Source organism: Muscardinus avellanarius (genome assembly GCF_963383645.1).
Source record: "Muscardinus avellanarius genome assembly, chromosome: 18".
In the NCBI taxonomy this organism is placed as follows: Eukaryota; Metazoa; Chordata; class Mammalia; order Rodentia; family Gliridae; genus Muscardinus; species Muscardinus avellanarius.
Window position 1 is genome coordinate 8,164,279 of NC_137804.1, and position 19,149 is coordinate 8,183,427.

Genomic DNA, 19,149 nt, shown 5'->3' on the forward strand with positions numbered 1-19,149 from the left:
GTAATCTGAGGATCACACTTTTGAGAAATAATGCTCTAGTGATCTAGTGAAGGTATTCTCAAAAAAAGGAGAGTGCCTAGATTTTCCCCCATTGACAGGATTACACGGTACTGCCCAAGCTGGGTTAGGACTGGTGATCCTAACTCATTTTATATTACAAAAAGGTTTCAGAGACTTTTAGGTTTAGAGTCCCAAGCTGGGCACAGTGGCACATCCCTATTGCTCCAGCAACGCAGGAGGCTGAGTATGGCTGCAAGGCTACCTAAGCCCAGGAATACAAGCCCAGCCTGGGCAACAAAGTGGAGCTGTGTCAGAAAGAAAGAAAAAAGCCAGCATGGTGGTGCACGCCTGTAATCCCAGTATTTGGAAGGTTGAGACAGGAGGTTTGCAGGTTTGCAGCCAGCCTCAGCTACTTAATGAGGTCCTCCACAACTTAGTGAGACCTTGTTTCAAAATAAAGGATAAAGGGGTTTTTCCCTTTCGGGACCCTCTCCCCTTTTGGGGAGCTGTTCTTTCTCTCGCAGGTCGTGTTAGCCCTGAGAGAAGGCAGAGTACCACTGAGGACACATGGCTCAGGCCTCTGCTGGACATCAGAGCTAACCAGGGCCCCTAGGGGTAACCTGCTCCTCTTTTCTGGCAGATCGCGTGGACTCTGGGAGAAAGTAGTTTGCAACTGACGGCACTTGGCTCGGGCGATACTCAGTTAGTAACCTAAAGGCAGCTACTGGACATCAGAGACCCGACAGCCCAAGTGGTGTTCTGCCACGTTCCTATCCCTTTCTGGCAGATCGTGTGGACTCTGGAAGAAAGCTGCCTGTAATTGAAGGCATTAGGCTTGGGCTACTCCCAAGTAATGTCCTGAAGGCAGGGGCTGGACATCAGAGACCCGACAGCCCCTTTGGGGTGTTCAGCCATCTTCCTTATTCCCTGCTGTTTCCAATAAACCTTTTACTCCCCTTAAAAAAAATTTAAAAAAAAAAAAAGGATAAAAAAATACAGCTTGGGTTGTAGCTTGGAGGTAGAATGTCCCTGGTTTCAAATCCCAGTACCACAAAATAAAAAAATAAAAAAGAGAAAAATCCAAAACACAAAAACCAAAATTTAGAGTTCCAAACAGAAGACAAGCTAATAATGAAAAATTAGAAATAGGTCAGATGTAATATGATTAACAGAGAAGATATATATATATCTTATATGTACTTAGGAATCTACTGGGCTCTAAAATAACTGTTAGCCCAGGTTTTCAGGAATACTTCAACAGTTCTTAAAACCCAACTCCAATCTCTGAATCTGAAATGGAAATAGTCAGCCACACGTCTCTTGCAGTTGTGTCTCTTCTGATCCTGGATTTCTCGGTGAGTGGTGGGATTCTGGGACCTTCGCTCAGAACAGGTACCTTCTCTGGTGTCTGTAGTGCTGCCACCAGGAGGGTGGGTACTTACTGAGTCCTTCTTCCGAGAGCGCTCCTTCTTCATCTTCCCTCCGGCCGCCCTGATGCTGACTCTGTTTTCTCCCCCCAGGAATCCCCGGCAGTTAGCTGACCCACAGAAACACTTTTGCGCTTCTTTTCTGTTCAATGAGCATAGAAGAGAAGTCAATTATGTAACCCAGACACTAACAAATGTCAGCAACATAACAATGACATACACGAGTCACACCAGCCTAAAGGAGATAAAAACAAAGTGGGAAGATCAGTGACCCTAACAGATGCCAGCAGGCCTAAGGTTACTGGGGGGAGTGTGGGTACTGGGGATGAAACCCAGGGGCATTCTACCTCTGAGCTTCAGCCCAGCCCTATTATTTTATTTTTTTATCTTTTGGTGGTACTGGGGTTCCTGGAAGCCCTTCTACCTCTGGGCTACACTCCCCTATTTTGTATTTTGAAACAGGGTCTCTTAAAGCCAGCATGCCTGGCTTCAAACCAGCATGATACTCCTGTCTCCGCCTCCCAAGCGCAGGGATTACAAGCGTGCGCCACCATGCCCGGCTTCTATTTTATTTTTTTTACTTTGAAACAGGACCATGCCAAGTTGCTGAGATTGGCCTCAAACCTATAATCTTCCTGTATCAACCTCCCAACTACTGGAATTATATGTGTGCCACTATGCCCAGCCTAAAACCTGTTCTTAAAAAATATTTATTCAGCCGGGCGTGGTGGCGCACACTTGTAACCCCAGCATTTGAGAGACTGAGACCAGAGGATGGTAGTTCGCGGACAGCCTCAGCTACTTAGTGAGGCCCTAGGCAATTTAGTGAGACCCTGTTTCAAAATAAAGAATAAAAAATAGGGCAGGGGGTATAGCTCAGAGGTGGAATGCCTGAGTTCCATCCCCAGACCTGCAAAAAAAAATAATAATAAAAATTTTAAAAATCATTCTTGCTGTTCATGATAGTACACATTTGTAATCCCAGTACGTACCTGGGAGCATGAGCTGCCAAGAGGCTCATAGGTTCACACCCAGCCTTAGCAACTTAGTGGGGCCCTTCCCAACTTAGTGAAATGCTGCTTCAAAATTAAAAATAAAATATGCTGGGGTATTGCTGAGAGTTAGAATGCTCCTGGGTCTAATTCCCAGGAAAAAAAATTCGTGGCTGGATATGGTGGCACACACCTACAATCCCAGTACTTGGGAAACTAAGACAGCAGGATTACAGGTACAAGACTAAACAACTTACCAAACCTCTCAGCAACCCAGTGAAACTCTGCTTAAAATTAAAAACAGGGCTGGGATCAGAGCTTGACGGTGGAATGACTCTAGGGTTCAATCTCCAATACCACCAAACAAACAAAAAACACAAAGCTTCTTTTTTCCATTCTTTTTCCAAATTTCTTTCACTTGTTAGATAAAACTAGTCAACAAGTTAAAAATTATTTCTCCATTTTATGAAAATACTAAGATATGAAAATAAGGATCATATTTGGGCTAAAAACAAACTTGTTTACATAGTTCAGAGAATTGTTACTCATTATATTTAATTGGCACAGAACAAATAAAGTGAATTTCTAAAAGCAGATATAAAATGCAAATTACATGACACTCAAAAAGGAACTCTAAGCAGGTGTGGTGGCGCACGCTTGTAATCCCCGTGCTTGGGAGGTGGAGACAGGAGAATCGTGCTGGTTTGAAGCCAGCCTGGCTGGCTTAAGAGACCCTGTTTCCAAATCAAAATATAAAAATATGTCTGAGAGTGTAACCCGGAGGTAGAAGGGTTTCCAAGGAACCCCAGGACCACAAAAAAAAAAAAAAAAAAAAAGAACTCTAAGTCATTGCCACATAAGAATGAGATGAGATGCTATGATAACAAGTACAGTGCGCAGAGAAAGCAAAGAGACAGGGAGTGTAGGAGAGAGCACAGAGCAACGTTTACAGACAGGCCTGGTAGACGCTACCACCTCTGCAAAGGGAGAAAACACAAAGGAGCGCCCCAAGGTAAATGGCGCAGGCCTATCACAGCAATAGAGGGTGAAAGCAAGCCAGCCAAGCCAGGTGTGGTGGTGCGCTCATAATCCCAGTGCTTGGGAGACTGAGACATAGGAGGATCGCAGGTTCGCAGCCAGCCTTGGCAACTTAGTGAGGTTCTTAGCAACCTAGTGAGACTCTATTTCCAACTAAGAAATAAAGTCAGGCTGGGGGTATAGCTTCCATCCCTAGGGCCAAAAGAATAAAAATGTAAAAATAAACTATTCAATACACAGAGCGGGACTCAGCATGTGAGGTCGTCTCCTTTCCCTCAAGGACAACAGTGAAAGCACTGAAGGGAAGGGAAACGTGCAGTCCTACACAGAGCTGGTCTGCGCTCATCCCCCGAATACATGTCAGAGAAACAGTTAAGAAGATGACAACCAAGCCGGGCGTGGTGGCGCACGCTTGTAATCCCAGCATTCGGGAGGCTGAGACCTGGAGGATCACGGTTCGCGGACAGCCTCAGCTACTTAGTGAGGCCCTCTGCAACTCAGTGAGACCCGGTTTCAAAATAAAGAATAAAAAATAGGGCAGGGGGTGTAGCTCAGAGGTCAAATGCCCCTGGGTTTCATCCCCAGACCCGCCAAAAAAAAAAACAAAAAAAAAAAAAACCAAAAAAAAAGAAGATGACAACCATCTGGCTCTGTCCCGGCTCCAGACACACCATCAGCATCAGAACTGGAAGAATCACCAAGTTCACTAAGTTCTAAGACACTAAACACAAAGCTGTGAAGTAGTGTCTGAAACAGCCTCCCTGCCAGAGCAGCTGCTACAATACCAAAACAAAACAAAGGTATGCACACTTATAATCTCAGTACTTGGGAGGCTGAGACAGGATTCCAGGTTCAAAGCCAGCCTCAGCAACTTAGTGAAACCCTGTTTCAGTAAAAAGGGCTGGGCTGTAGCTCAGGGAAAGAATGCCCCAGGGTTCCATCCCTAGTACCCCCCACATAAAGGTATATTATGGGAAAAAGTTGAATTTTTTTTTTATTTTTTATTGGTGCAATGTATTCATACATCATAATGGCATAAAGAAAATACTTTTGTAGACATACATGCACACATTGCCCAGTTAGCCCCTATCCGATCCCCACCCCGTTCCTTCCCATGCTTGGCTTAGTGGTTGACATCTAGTTTTATAGCAATTTATCCAATATTAATGATGATAATCTCACAAAACAGTTTCATTTGTCTGATACCAAGCTTTTGATGACTAGAATATTTAATAATTAATATTATTCAAGAATTATTTTTTACATACTAATGATACTATGGTTATATTTGTTAGGAACAAATTTTTCTAGAGATGCATAATGAAATAGAACCTGAGCCTAGCCCATTCCCTCCTTGCTGTTTTATCATTTTTATGCTTTGTTAAACCCTCAGGAAGGGTGCTGGATGAAAGAGGCAGATGTTGTCTCATCCCCAGCTGCTCTGTACCTCTAGTAATTTTGGCTCTGGGTCATTCATGTGCAGAAACTTCTAATTGCAGGGGTCTGTGGATGGAACCCAGGGGCATTTGACCTCCGAACTACACCCCCTGCCCTATTTTTTATTCTTTATTTTGAAACAGGGTCTCACTAAGTTGCAGAGGGCCTCACTAAGTAGCTGAGGCTGTCCCTGAACCACTATCCTCCAGTCTGAGCCTCCCTAATGCTGGGATGACAAGTATGCGCCACCACGCCCGGCTCCCCCACCCTTTTTAATTTACTTTGATAGAGGGTTTTCAGAAGTAGCCCAGACTGGTCTTTGAACTTGTGATTCTCCTGCCTCAGCCTCTGGAGTACCTGAGATTATGGGCATGTGTCACCAGACCACCTCCCTTTTATTTTTAAGCTAGTTTTCAAAGTAATGAATTGGAAATGTTACTTTTAAAATACTGTTACACCTCAACAGGTTTTACATAATGTGTTTCAAACTACCTCAGTTATTACCCTTGAAATGTTAAAGAAGAACTTCCCTTCTTTTGATGTTACCAATGTACTTTGCTACTGCATCAATCAGCTTTGGGTAGACCAAAAAAATGGGGTTTTTTTGTACTGGGGATTGAATACAGGGACATTTACCTCTGAGGAACACCCCCAACAATATTTTATTTTTTATTTCAAAACAGGGCTCAAGCCAGGTGTGGTGGCGCACGCTTGTAATCCCTGTAGTAGGGAGGCTGAGACAGGAGGATTGCACAGGTTGAAGCCAGCCTCAGCTACTTAGGTGAGGCTCCAAAAAAAAAAAAAAGAAAAAGAAAAAGAAAAAATGTCATGCAGTAGGATAAGCCGGGGGTGGCACTTAGGAGGCTGACACAGGAAGATTGCAGATGTAAAGACCACCTCAGCAACTTAACAAGACCCTGTTCAAAACCAAAAAATAAAATAGGGCTAGGGGTGTAGTTCCTGGGTTCAATCGCCAGTACAACAACAACAAAAAGTTTACTACAGACAAGAATTGAGAGCAAATACAACTTCTAAGTAACTCACATGAAAGCTTTATATCTCTCTATCTGAATAGCCTATTTAACCACCAGAAACAGAAAAGTATAGTAGAATAATACTTACCCATATCTTTGGAATTGATAGTCAAATGTTAACTCTGAGCCTGAAGGAACCAGTTTGGTGGTAAAAAACCCAACCCTCAGTTGTCCATTCACAGTCCACTGAGATGTTTTGAAAAGAAAAGACATGAGAAGAAATTAATAACTGATTAGGGTGTGTGAGAGACAGACTGTGGTAAAGATCATCATCATCCAGGTGTGGTGGTACACACCTGTAATCCCAGTACTTGACAACTAAGACAGGAAGATTGCAGGTTCAAGGCCAGCCTCAGCAACTTAGCTGAGACAATGTTTCAAAACAAAAAACAAAAAAGGCTGGGAATGTAGCTCCGAGGTAGAATGTCCCTAGTACCAAAAAAAAAAAAAAAAAAAAAAAAAAAAAAAAAAAAAAAAAATCATCATCCAGCTTGATTCTGCATATGGCTTTTGAAACCGCATATGGCTCTTGAAACCATATGGCTCTTGAAACCGTAAGTTTTATCCAAAGAGCAAAGACTTTTTCTTTTCAGGACTAGCCTTGAATTACTAATCCTCTTGCCTCAGCCTCTCAAGCAATACTTATCACTGTGCCCTGCTAAGAATTTTATTTTTTTTCTTTTGGTGATACTGAGGACTGAACTTAGGGGCATTCTACCTCTGGGCTCCACCCCACCTATATATTAATTTTGTTTAAAACAAGGTCTCATGGGTGTATTCATTTCAAGTCACACCCCCCCATGCCATTTTGGCATGGGGCTGTATTTCTATTTTCTGTATTTCTATCTTTCTAATAAACTTCTTTAAATCTTCAAAAAGAAAAATTGTGGACAGTGAAGAATAAGGATGTTGAATGGTCAAAAAGAAGTAATACTTTCCTTTCATTGGTAACCCAAAAAAGAACAAGTATTATACAGGAAATAAACTTTTTAAATTCAAAATAAAATAAAATAAAATAAAATAAAAATAAAACAAGGTCTCACTAGGTTGATGAGTCTCACTACTTGCTGAGGCTGTCCTCAACCTATGATCCTCCTATCTCAGCCTCCCACACCTGGGATTACAGGCGTGCGCCATCACACCCAACTGAATTTTTTCCTTTAAATAAACTAATATATTTAAAGCCAGGTGTGATGACACACACTTGTACTCCCAGCATTTGGGAGGCTGAGACATGAGGAACCAGGTTCACGACCAGCCTCAGCTACTTAGTGAGGCCCTTTGCAACTCATTGAGACCCTGTTTCAAAATAAAGAATAAAAATAGGGCTGGGGGTGTAGCTCAGAGATAGAAGGCCCCTGGTTTCCATCTCCAGTACTGCAAAAATAAATAAATAAATAAAAATAAAAAATAAAGAATAAAAAATAGGGCTGGGGGTGTAGCTTGGAGGTAAAATGCCCCTGGGTTCAATCCCCAGTAACATAAAAAATAAACCAACATATTTAAGTTTTGTTCAAATTGGTGAACTATAAGATTAAATAAATGTATAATTTATCTGTAATAACAGTAACTACTACTTTAACTTGTCTTAATTCATCTTTCCAAATGTCAAGATTTACTTGTTCTGAGCCTGGTGCAGTGGCTCACACTTGCAATCCCAGTACTTGGGAGGCTGAGACAGGAGGATCACAGGTTAGGAAAGCCTCAGTTACTTGGTAAGGCCCTCTGCAACTTAGTGAGACCCTGTTTCAAAATAAAGTATACAGCCGGGCGTGGTGGCACAAATCTGCAATCCCAGCATTTGGAAGGCTGAGACAGCAGGATCATTTGCAGAGTCTCAGCTACTTAGTGAGGCCCTTTGCAACTCAGCAAGACACTGTTTCAATATATAAAATAAAAAATAAAAAATAGTGCTGGAGGTGTAGCTCAGAAGTAGAATGCTCCTGGGTTCCATCCCCAGTACTGGGGGGAAAAAAAGGAAAAAAATAGAATTGATATGAGAACAGACACACAGATAGTCTCTGTAGTCCAGACCATGTAAGTATGTCAAGGGTTGTGAACAATACATCTCAGGTCATTTGCACATCTTACTGATGAAAACCCTGGACTTAGATTGTGTGTGTGAGCAATGTGCGTGGACGCGCGTGTGCGCACACACAGCACCATGGATTAAACCCAGGAGGGATTCTACATCTGAGCTTGACTCCCAGCCTGATTTTATTCTTTAGTTTGGTCTCACTAAATTGCAGAGGGCCTAAGCAGCTGAGGCTGGCTGCAAACCTGTGATTCTCCTGTCTCGGCCTCCCAAGTACTGGGATTACAAGTGGGTGCCACAACGCCCGGCATTGGACTTTGAGAGACTAAGGAACACAGTACTTAGTACCGGTTGTGGCAGACTAGAACTGCAACTTGGGCTAATGATTCTATTCTAGGTTCCCATGTGCTGTGGCTCTTAGAAGAGCCATCCATGCAATCTATCAGGACACAGATCAAAGAGTAAAAATATCAAGGCACCAGCCAGGCGTGGTGGCGCACACTTGTAATCCCTGCGCTTGGGAGGCTGAGACAGGACTATCGTGTGGGTTCGAAGCCAGCCTCAGCTACTTAGTGAGGCTTTCAGCAACTTAGACCCTATTTCCAAATTAAGTATAAAAAAAATCTGGGCGTATAGCCTGAAGGTAGAAAGCCTCTGGGTTCCACCTCCAGTACCACCAAAAAAAAAAAAGAAAAAAAAACCAAACAAACAAAAAATATCAAAGCACCTAAAGCATTCTTTTAACATGTGAGGAAGCCAATGATAAACATACATCTCTGGGCCCAAAACTCGATGATACGTATTTATCTGGGAAAGCAGTCCCATAGCTCTCCTAACCTAAAATTATAACCCCTCTCAATGTTGGCTATGGACTCCCTGATGACCATTATTAAAAGTCAGATTTGGAACCAGGCATGGTGGCACACGCTTGTGATCCCCACGCTTGGAAGGGAGACAGGAGGATCGAGCAGGTTTGAAGCTAGCCACGCTGGCTTAAGAGATCCTGTTTCCAAATAAAGTAGGTCTGGGAGTATAGCCCAGAGGTAGAAGGGCTTCCAGGAACCCCAGTACCACCAAAAATAAATAAATAAAAATAAAAAACAGTCAGATTTGGCACTTGGTTAAGTCCTCATAACTCTGAATATGATGGTACCCACAGGACTTCATCAAACTTAAGTTTTAGTTTTACAGTTTGAAATAAGATCTAAAAGAGGAAGAGGAAATGGAGAGGAAACTATCAGATGCAATGTTTAAGTTTCCGAACATGGAAATAAGTCATCAAAATTTGAATAAAAGCCATGCATGGTGGTGCACACTTGTAGTCCCAGTCCTTGAGAGGCTGAGACACGAGGATCACGCAGGTTCAAAGCCAGCCTCAGCTACTTAGTGAGGTTCTCAGAAACTTAGTGAGACCCTGCTTCCAAATGAAATATAAAATGGGTTTGGATAGGTCTGCGAGTGTAGCCCGGAGGTAAAATAGTATGCCCTGTGTATAATCACTGTGTCTGTGTTTATATGACATTAACATCTGGAGAAGTCAGATGAAAGGTGGTATACAGGTACATACTCTGTATTATTTTCACAACATTGTATATCCATAAATCTAATCTCATTTCAAAATGAAATAAAATGATTAGGAAAAAATTATAGAAAATAAAATCCACTCATTTATCTTCTCAAAACACTTTGATTCATCTTTTGTTTTCATTTTTTTCAATCACTATCTCATTAATTCCCCCTCTAATTGACTTTTCCTGCCTTCTATTGGATTTAGAGTCAGTGTGTTACTGTTTCCTTGAAAGGCATCATAAGGCTGTTTATTTGGACTTTTCTTTTTTGCAGTACTGGCGATGGAGCCCAGGGGCATTCTACCTCCAAGCTACACCTCCAGTCCTATTTTTAATCTTTATTTTGAAACAGGGTCTCACTGAGTTGCAAAGGGCCTCATTAAGTAGCTGAGGCTGTCCTCAAACCCCAATCCTCCTGTTTCAGCCTCCTGAATGCTGTGATTACAAGTGTGTGCCACCACACCCATCTTGGACTCTTCTTTTAATGTGGGCACTCAATGCTATAAATGTTCCTCTTAGGTTCGCCTTCATAAGTACCAAGTGCAGTGCATGTTTGTCCTCCCAGTACCTGGAAGAATGAGACAGGAGATGGCCAGTTCAATGGAGTGAGATCCTGCTTCAAAACAGAGCATAAAGCTGGGAGTGGAGCTCAGATGTAGAATGTCCCAGGTTCAATCCCCAGTGCCACCAAAGAAAGAAAAGAGATGCCGCAGAGTTGGAGGTTGTGTTGCTGTGCCCACGTAATTCTAGGGACATTCTCACCCCAACTCCTCCTATGACCCAGCCTCATTGAAAGAGGTGCACATTGTCATCGCAGTGCTCGGGAGGCTAAGACAGGAGAGTTGCGGGTGCACAGCCAGCCTCAGCAATGTAGCAAGACCTTCAGCAACCTAGCGAGACCTGTTTCCTGCCCCTGAGTTCCATCCTCACTACCGCAAAAAAAAAAAAAAACAAACTCTAGATCTAGTTCAACTTACCTTTTGGGTTTCACAGTTTGGTTCACAGCTGTGATTCATGAAACGAGAGCAATTTCCTTTCTGAGTGGCATCTATTATCTGGAATAAGATAATTTAAGAGTAAAAAGACAAAACCTTAAAATAATCATGCATGTTGCAAAGGAAGAGCATAAAGACAAGTTTAAGATACCTGCATAATCTCACTTGCCCCCTACCTTGCGGTAGAGACCTGTCTCATACTACTTTACACATAAGAGTGACAAACATCTTATTGCTTCCTCTGGATGATCCACTAACTATAAACATTTTACCTATCAGCAAAACTATCTCTGTATATGTCAATGTTTCTCTCATTTACTTGTAGTCACTTCTTAAATCCAATTACATTCCAATTTTACATCATATGTGTAAAACTTTTTGTGTGTGTGGCACTAGGGATTAAATCCAGAGGCATTCTATCTCCCGGCTACATCCCCAGCCTGATTTTATTTGTTTGTTTGTTTGTTTGTTTGTTTGTTTATTTGTTTGTTTGTTTGTTTGTTTGTTTGTTTATTGGTGGTACTGGGGTTCCTGGAAGCCCTTCTACCTCTGGGCTACACTCCCAGACCTATTTTTACATTTTTATTTGGAAACAGGGTCTCCTAAGCCAGCACGCGCGGCTGGCTTCAAACCTGCGCGATCCTCCTGTCTCTGCCTCCCAAGCGCGGGGATTACAAGCGTGCAACACCACGCCCGGCTCTTATTTCTTATTTTGAAACAGGATCTCATTAAGTTGCAGAGGGCCTTGCTAAATTGACACGGCTGGCTTCAAACGTGTGATCCACCTGTCTCAGCCGCCCAAGTATAAGCATGCGCTGCCACGCCCAACCATAAAACTTCATTTTAAAGTGCATGCTATAGCCGGGCATGGGGCACACATCCGTTATTCCAGTACTTAGGAGGCTAAGACAGGAAGAGCAAACTTTGGAAGCCAGCCTCAGCAAGTCAGCAAGGCGCCAGGTGTGGTGGCGCACGCTTGTAATCCCCGCGCTTGGGAGGCTGAGACAGGAGGATCGCGCAGGTTCGAAGCCAGCCTCAGCTACTTAGTGAGGTTTTCGGCAACTTAGTGAGACCCTGTTTCCAAATAAAATATAAAAAAAGGTCTGGGAGTATAGCCCGGAGGTAGAAGGCCTCTGGGTTCCACCCCCAGTACCACCAAAAAAAAAAAAAAAAAAAATAGTGCAGGGAGTGTAGCTCAGAGGTAAAATAACCCTGACTTCAACCCCCAGTAACAAATAAATAAATAACACTGCATGCTAGAAAGTGGGTGTGGTGGAGCATGCCTGTAATCTTAGTACTTGGAAAGCTGAGACATTAGAATCACAGGTTCGAGGATAGCCTCAGCAACATAGTGAGACTCTCAGTAACCTAGTGAGATCCTGTTTCAAAACCAAAATATAGCCGAGCATGGTGGTGCACACTTGTAATCCCAGCATTCTGGAGGCTGAGACTGGAGGAAAGCGGTTCACGGACAGCCTCAGCTACTTAGTGAGGCCCTCTGAAACTTAGTGAGACCCTGTTTCAAAATAAAGAATAAAAAATAGGGCAGGGGATGTAGCTCCAAGGTCAAATGCCCCTGGGTTCCATCCCCAAACCCTCAAAAAAAAAAAAAAAAAAAAAATATATATATATATATATATATGAGTGTCATCTGGAGGTAGAATGTCCCTTGGTTCAATCACCAAGAGAATACACAAAAATAAAGTGTGCTCTGACACAGTCTAGTACTAAAATGAGTGCGTACCTAAATCACCTGGAGAGTGCAAGAAGTTGCCAGGTATACCTCCAGAGATACATTATGTAGGCCTGGGAGTAGGGCCCTAGAATTCACATTTCCACACTGAATGCAGAGGCACATATGAGAATCTAGCTGAATTCTATCAAGTCAGACACTAAGGAGATCTATAAAAATGCACAACTGTCCTTTGTTTTTTTTTCACTAAAGACACTATTATTGTGTATGGTATTGGGGGTTGAACCCAGGGGCATCCTACCTTCAAGCCATAAACCAACCTCTAGCCCTATTTTATTTTTTTAAATTTTGAAACAGGGTCTTACTAGGTTGATAAGAATCTCACTACTTCCTGAGGCTATCCTCAAACCTGTGATCTTCCTGTTTCAGCCTCCCAGGTACTATGATTAGCAACCTAAAAAATTATTTTGAAAGTATGTTTCTTCGGGGGTCTGGGGGTAGAAGACACAGGCCTTCTACCTCCAGTTATACCTCCAGCCTGATTTTTTTTGTATTTGGTAACAAGGCCTCACTAAGTTGTTGAGAGCCTCACTAAGTTGCTGAGGCTAACTTCGAACCTATAATCCTCCTGTCTTAGCATCCCAAGTACTGGGATTATAGGAATGTGCCACTACACATGGCTGAAAGCATGTTTTCAAACACATATTTATATGAGCAAGAAAAGAGATTTTGATTGCTGCTTTTAAATGGATTAATACTTTCCAATTCCACAACTTTAATATTTAATATATTACTAATAAATATAACCTACACGCAAAAGCACTGTGAGGGTCATCAATAATGTTCAACAGTTTTAAGATGAAGCATACATATGGCTACATATAAGTATAAATGCCTCCCTCTGCCATTCTTTTTGAAAATAAGAAACTGTATCCTGGTCTAAGACACGTCCAAACCCAGCAGTCCCCAGATGTGTTCACAGAGAACACCTCAGTGCTGCTAACCTCGTCATTCTTCAGAGCCATGAAGTAGTAGTGGATGTTCTTGTTCCGTGCATATTCCTTCACCCGAGCTTTAAACTCTTTATGATCAAGTACTTCTCCACAATACTCTAGAACAAAGGTGTTTCTACAAAACAAAAAGAAAAAATAGCCCTTCCTGCTAGAAGCAAGACAATTACATCTTGGCAAAAATTATAAATTAAAAAAATGCAAAGTGGATAAATCTGTTATTACATAAAATATAATGAAAGTGTGTTTTTAAGTATCTAGCATCTGACCCAAGGCTAATTTTCACCTTCCTACTGCTTTTCAAAAAAAGTCAATCCTAAGCCGGGCGTGGTGGCGCACGCTTGTAATCCCAGCATTCGGGAGGCTGAGACTGGAGGATCGCGGTTCGCGGACAGCCTCAGCTACTTAGTGAGGCCCTCTGCAACTCAGTGAGACCCTGTTTCAAAATAAAGAATAAAAAATAGGGCAGGGGGTGTAGCCCGGAGGTCAAATGCCCCTGGGTTCCATCCCCAGACCCGAAAAAAAAAAAAAAAAAAAAAAAAAAGTCAATCCTAAGAAGTGCTGATACTTTATACATCCTTCCAAAATGCCTAATGTGTGGCTCAACATAGAACATTTGCCTAAAATATTTAAGACTCTGTGTTCAGCCAGGCGTGGTGGTGCATGATTGTGACCCCAGCACTTAAGAGGCTGAGACAGGAGGATCGCGGTTCATGGACAGCCTCAGCCACTTAGTGAGGCCTTTTGCAATTCAGTGAGACCCTGTTTCAAAATAAAGAATAAAAAATATGGCTGGAGGCCGGGCGTGGTGGCGCACGCTTGTAATCCCCGCGCTTGGGAGGCAGAGACAGGAGGATCGCGCAGGTTTAAAGCCAGCCGCGCGCGCGCTGGCTTAGGAGACCCTGTTTCCAAGTAAAAATGTAAAAATAGGTCTGGGAGTGTAGCCCGGAGATAGACGGGCTTCCAGGAACCCCAGTACCGCCAAAAAAAAAAAAAAAAAAAAATACGGCTGGGGGTATAGATCAGAGGTAAAATGCCCCTGGTTTCCATCCCCAGAACCGCGGGGGGGAAAAAAAAAGGTCTGGTGGTGTTCCCTGGAGGTAGAAGGCTCCTGGATACCATCTCCAGTATCATGGGAGGGAGGGAGGAAGGGGCGGGCAGGGAGAGGCTAGGGAGAAAATTTGATGGTAGAGTGTTCCTGGGTTCAATAATCAGTACTACAAAATACATATTTTTAATCAGTTATAAACCAAGATACTTTTTTTTTTGGTGGTACTGGGGGTGGAACCCAGAAGCTTTCTACCTCCGGGCTATACTCCCAGACCCATTTTATATTTTATTTGGAAACAGGGTCTCACTAAGTTGCTGAGAGCCTCACTAAGTAGCTGAGGCTGGCTTCAAACCTGCATGATCCTCCTATCTCAGCCTCCCAAGAGCAGGGATTACAAGCATGCGCCACCACGCCCGGCTAAACCAAGATGCTTTGACAATGCTTTATAGAGGAAGGATATCAGTAAAGTTCCTACTACCATCTATCTGGTTTCTTTTTCTTTCTTTTTTTTTTTTTTTTTTTTTTTGTGGTACTGAAGGTGGAACCCAGGGGCTTTTCTACCTCCAAGCTATACTCCCAGACCTATTTTATACTTCATTTGGAAACAGGGTCTCACTAAGTTGCTGAGAGCCTCACTAAGTAGCTGAGGCTGGCTTCGAACCTGTGCGTTCCTTCTGTCTCAGCCTCCCAAGAGCTGGGATTACAAGTGTGCGCCACCATGCCTGGCCTTGGTTCTTTTCTTTTTTGGCACTGGGAAGTGAACCCAGGAGCATTCTACCCCCAGGCTACACTCACAGCCCTTTTTATTTTATGTTTTTTCTTGCAGTACTGGTGATAGAACCTAGGGGTATTCTACCTCCGAGCTACCACCCCAACCCTATTTTTTATTCTTTATTTTGAAACAGGGTCTCACTAAGTTGCAAAGGGCCTAAGTAGTAACTGAGGCTAGCGAACTGTGATCCTCCTGTCTCAGCCTCCCAAATGCTGGGATTATAAGCATGCACCATCATGCACCGCTATTTTATTTTTTGAAATTCTCCTGCCTCAGTTTCCCAAGTACTAGGATTACAAGTGTACACCACCTTGCCTGGCTTATAAAATTGGCTGATATTCTTTTTTTTTTTTTTTTGCAGGTCTGGGGATGGAACCCAGGGCCATTTGACCTCCGAGCTACACCCCCTGCCCTATTTTTTATTCTTTATTTTGAGACAGGGTCTCACTAAGTTGTAGAGGGCCTCACTAAGTAGCTGAGACTGTCCACGAACCACGGTCCTCCTGTCTCACCTGCAAACGCTGGGATGACGAGTGTACGTCATCACGCCAGCTGGCTGATATTCTTTGTACTCTCTTTTCTCTGATCCCAATTCAATTTCAGTTTCAGGTATACTGATCAATTTTGCTCCTCTTTTCATAGAGCTTCTGGGAGTCTTTATCAAACACTTGGTAATAGCGAGAATTGAACTGATGAGAACATAGCTGACAATAAAAGTTATCTACCTGGTCCAAATGTACCAGGTGACAAAAACAGTGCTTAGATATACAGACAAAAGGGTTTCTTTTTGTTTTGTTTTTGTGGCACTGGGGATGGAACCGAGGGGCCTTCTACCTCCGGGCTACACTCCCAGACCTATTTTATATTTTATTTGGAAACGGTCTCTTAAGCCAGCTGAGGCTGGCTTCGAACCTGCGCGATCCTCCTGTCTCAGCCTCCCAAGCACGGGGATGACAAGTGTGCGCCACCACGCCTGGCGAAAAGGAGTTTTTGATTTTTTTTAATTTCATAGAAATTATTGTCGGTTGTTTTGTTTTGTGTGGTACTGGAGACTAAACCCAATAGGATTCTACCTCTAAGCTACACCTCCAACCTAAAATTTTTTTTTTCGTACCGAGGATAGAACCCAGGGGGCATTCTACTTCTGATCTCCACTCCCAGCCTGATTTTTCTATTCTTTATTTTGAAATAGGGTTTCACTAAGTCAGAGAGAGCGTCCCAAGTTGCTGAGGCTGGCAGAGAACCTGCGATCCACCTGTCTCAGCCTCCAAGTACTGGGATTACAAATGTCCACCATGCCAGGCTTGAAATCATTGTTTTAAAACATAAACTAGTCACCAAAGGTCATTCTGCCCAATAATCACTATTTAACTTTAGTGAAATAAAGACCTGATTTTCCCACAAGACACCTAAACTGAGTTCAACAACAGAAAAGTGAACTGAAAGGTGGTTAAGACAGAACTTACGAAGGAAGATCTTTGGCAGCCCTTAAGCCCCAGCCTTTCTTTTCAGTAAGTATAACTTCCACGTCTGCATGCTGTTTTCTCTGAAACCGTCTATTGGAACAATAATCCCCATTTGGACATCGAGAAGAACTGAAATGAGAAATGGATTCAAATTAATTGTGGGGTTTTTCCTTTGTTTTGTGTGTGCATGGTGCTGGGGGTATTGAACCTTGGGACACTCTACCACTGAGCTATGCTTCCAGCCCTTTATTTTTAACTTCTGTTTTGATATAGGGGCTCATTAAATTGCCCAGGCTGCCCTCCAACTTGCAATCCTCCTGCCTCAGCCTACTGGTGATTATAGGCTTGGGCCATAGTTCCTGTTGAAAATTATTTCTTTAAACAGCAAAAGTACCAAAACAACTTTGCTAGAATGTGTTCTGTAACCACATGTATGCACATATTTATTTATTTATTTAAAAAAAATTTTTTTTTGCGGGTCTGGAGATGGAACCCAGAGGCATTTGACCTCCAAACTAAACCCCCTGTCCTATTTTTTATTCTTTATTTGGAAACAGGGTCTCACTAAGAAACTGAGGCTGTCCGCAAACCACAATCCTCTAGTCTCAGCCTCCCGAATGCTGGGATTACAAGCGTGCGCCACCACGCCTGGCTTACACATATTTATGATATAATCAGTGTGGTAAACCCCCAAGTGAGTCTTTTTCAATGACTTTTCCCATCGCAAATGGATTCTTTAGAATAAAGTGTCTACATAGCCCTTAAATCAGCATATCTAGGATACAGCCTTATTTAGTCACCAGAAAATAAAGTCTGTCTCTCACTCCCTGAGGTCTAGAATATACTTTCAGGCTACATGTGAGTTCACAGGACATTATGAAGTACACTTTCCTCTATACTCCACTCCCATCACCACTAAATGAGTCTTCTGAATGCAGTTAACTACTTGGTCTACATTTGACAAAAACCAAAGTCACTGAACATAGCTTCCTTCAGAATAAATGCAATATAACATGGCAAGCCTCTTCTCTAATGAATCTTAAAAGTAATAAAATCAAACACTTCACTAAAAAATTTAATATTCCCAGACTGACAGATATAAAGGGTTCATTACATATATATATATATATATTTTTTTTTTTTTTTTTTTTTTTTTTTTAACACAGAACTGGGGATTGAACACAGAGGCATCCTGCCTCCCAGCTACACATTTAGCCCTATTTTTAATTCTTTATTTGAAACAGGGTCTCACTAAGTTTCAGAGGGCCTAAGTAGCTGACACTGGCCAAGAACCACAATCCTCCTGTCTAAGCTTTCCAAGTACTGGGATTACAAGCATGTGCCAACCATGCCTAGCTTATTTTGATACTCCAGATTAAAGCCAGGGGCAGCTGGGCGTGGTGGCATGCTTGTAATCCCCGCACTTGGGAGGCGAAGACAGGAGGATCATGCAGGTTCGAAGTCAGCCGCGCTGGCTTAAGAGACCCTGTTTCCAAATAATAAAAAATAAAAATAAAATAAATAAAATAAATAAAAAGACTAAGCTGGGCGTGGTGGTGCATGTTTGTAAATCCAGCATTTGGGAGGCTGAGACAGGAAGGTCCAGGTTTGGGGCCAGACTTAGCTACTTAGTGAGGCCCTCGACAACTTAGTGAGAAAATAAAGAAAAAAGTAAAAAAAAAAAAAATAGGGCTGCAGGTGTAGCTCAGAGATAGAATGCCCCTGGGTTTCATCCCCAGTACTGAATGAATGAATGATTACTAAAAAAATAGGGCTGTGGGTGTAGCTAAGAAAGAAAAAAAGAAAGAAAGGAAGGGAGGGAAAATTTATATAGAACAAGACAGCCATAGTGGTGCACTCTTGTAATCCCAGTATTTAGAAGGCTGAGACAGGAAGATCGAGGTTCATAGCCAGCTTCAGCTATTTAGTGGGATCCTCCACAACTTAGTGAGATCCTGTTTCAAATTAAAGAATAAGCCGGATATGGTGACACACACTTGTAATCCCAGGATTCGGGAGGCTGAGACAGGAGGATCCAGGTTCAAGGCCAGCCTCAGGTATATAGTGAGGCCCTTTGCAAATCAGTGAGACCCTGTTTCAAAATAAAGAATTAAATAATAGGGCTGGAGTGTAGCTTGAAGGTAAAATCCACCTGAGTTCCATCCCCAGTACCACAAAAATAAATACATAAATACATAAATAAATAAATAAGGGTAAACGTATAACTCAGAATACCCCTGAGTTCAATCCCCAGAACCACCAGGATGGTAGCTGACAGAGCAGTGAGTAGAAGCTGTAGCTCACCACTCGATCATGAGGAGCCGGTTGAGGCAGTCCTCCCCACAGGCGACTTCTCCTTGGGCTCTCTCGTCTTTGGAAAGAGGTGCACACTCACACTGCATTCGCTTAATATCCCGGTGAGACTTATTCTTCTTTCTGTCGGATAAAATACCATAAATTGGACAAATAAATCTCCACAAGATGATATCAAATATGTGCTAATTTTAATAACTTCACATTTAACAATTTAAGTCAACCACCCAGAAAGAAGAAAACAGGCAATCACTAGCACATTTAAGAACAAAAACTCTAAGGACTATAATGTATAAAAAGATGACCAGTCAGGTGCAG

The 19,149-nt window shown here is 42.5% G+C and overlaps 1 protein-coding gene across 1 annotated transcript in view; it reads right to left on the reverse strand.

The window, feature by feature from the left end:
* Positions 1-19,149, reverse strand: part of SETD2 (SET domain containing 2, histone lysine methyltransferase) — a gene marked incomplete at its 3' end in the record, with an annotated part of 87,896 nt that overhangs the window by 60,438 nt on the left and 8,309 nt on the right. Inside the window, exons 2-7 of the mRNA XM_080715257.1 lie at positions 18,823-18,954; positions 16,519-16,647; positions 13,224-13,347; positions 10,509-10,586; positions 6,017-6,114; positions 1,443-1,569 (exon numbers count right to left, since the gene is read on the reverse strand). Of these exons, the coding sequence (XP_080571383.1) occupies positions 1,443-1,569; positions 6,017-6,114; positions 10,509-10,586; positions 13,224-13,347; positions 16,519-16,647; positions 18,823-18,954 (688 nt within the window). The remainder of the gene's footprint in view (positions 1-1,442; positions 1,570-6,016; positions 6,115-10,508; positions 10,587-13,223; positions 13,348-16,518; positions 16,648-18,822; positions 18,955-19,149) is intronic.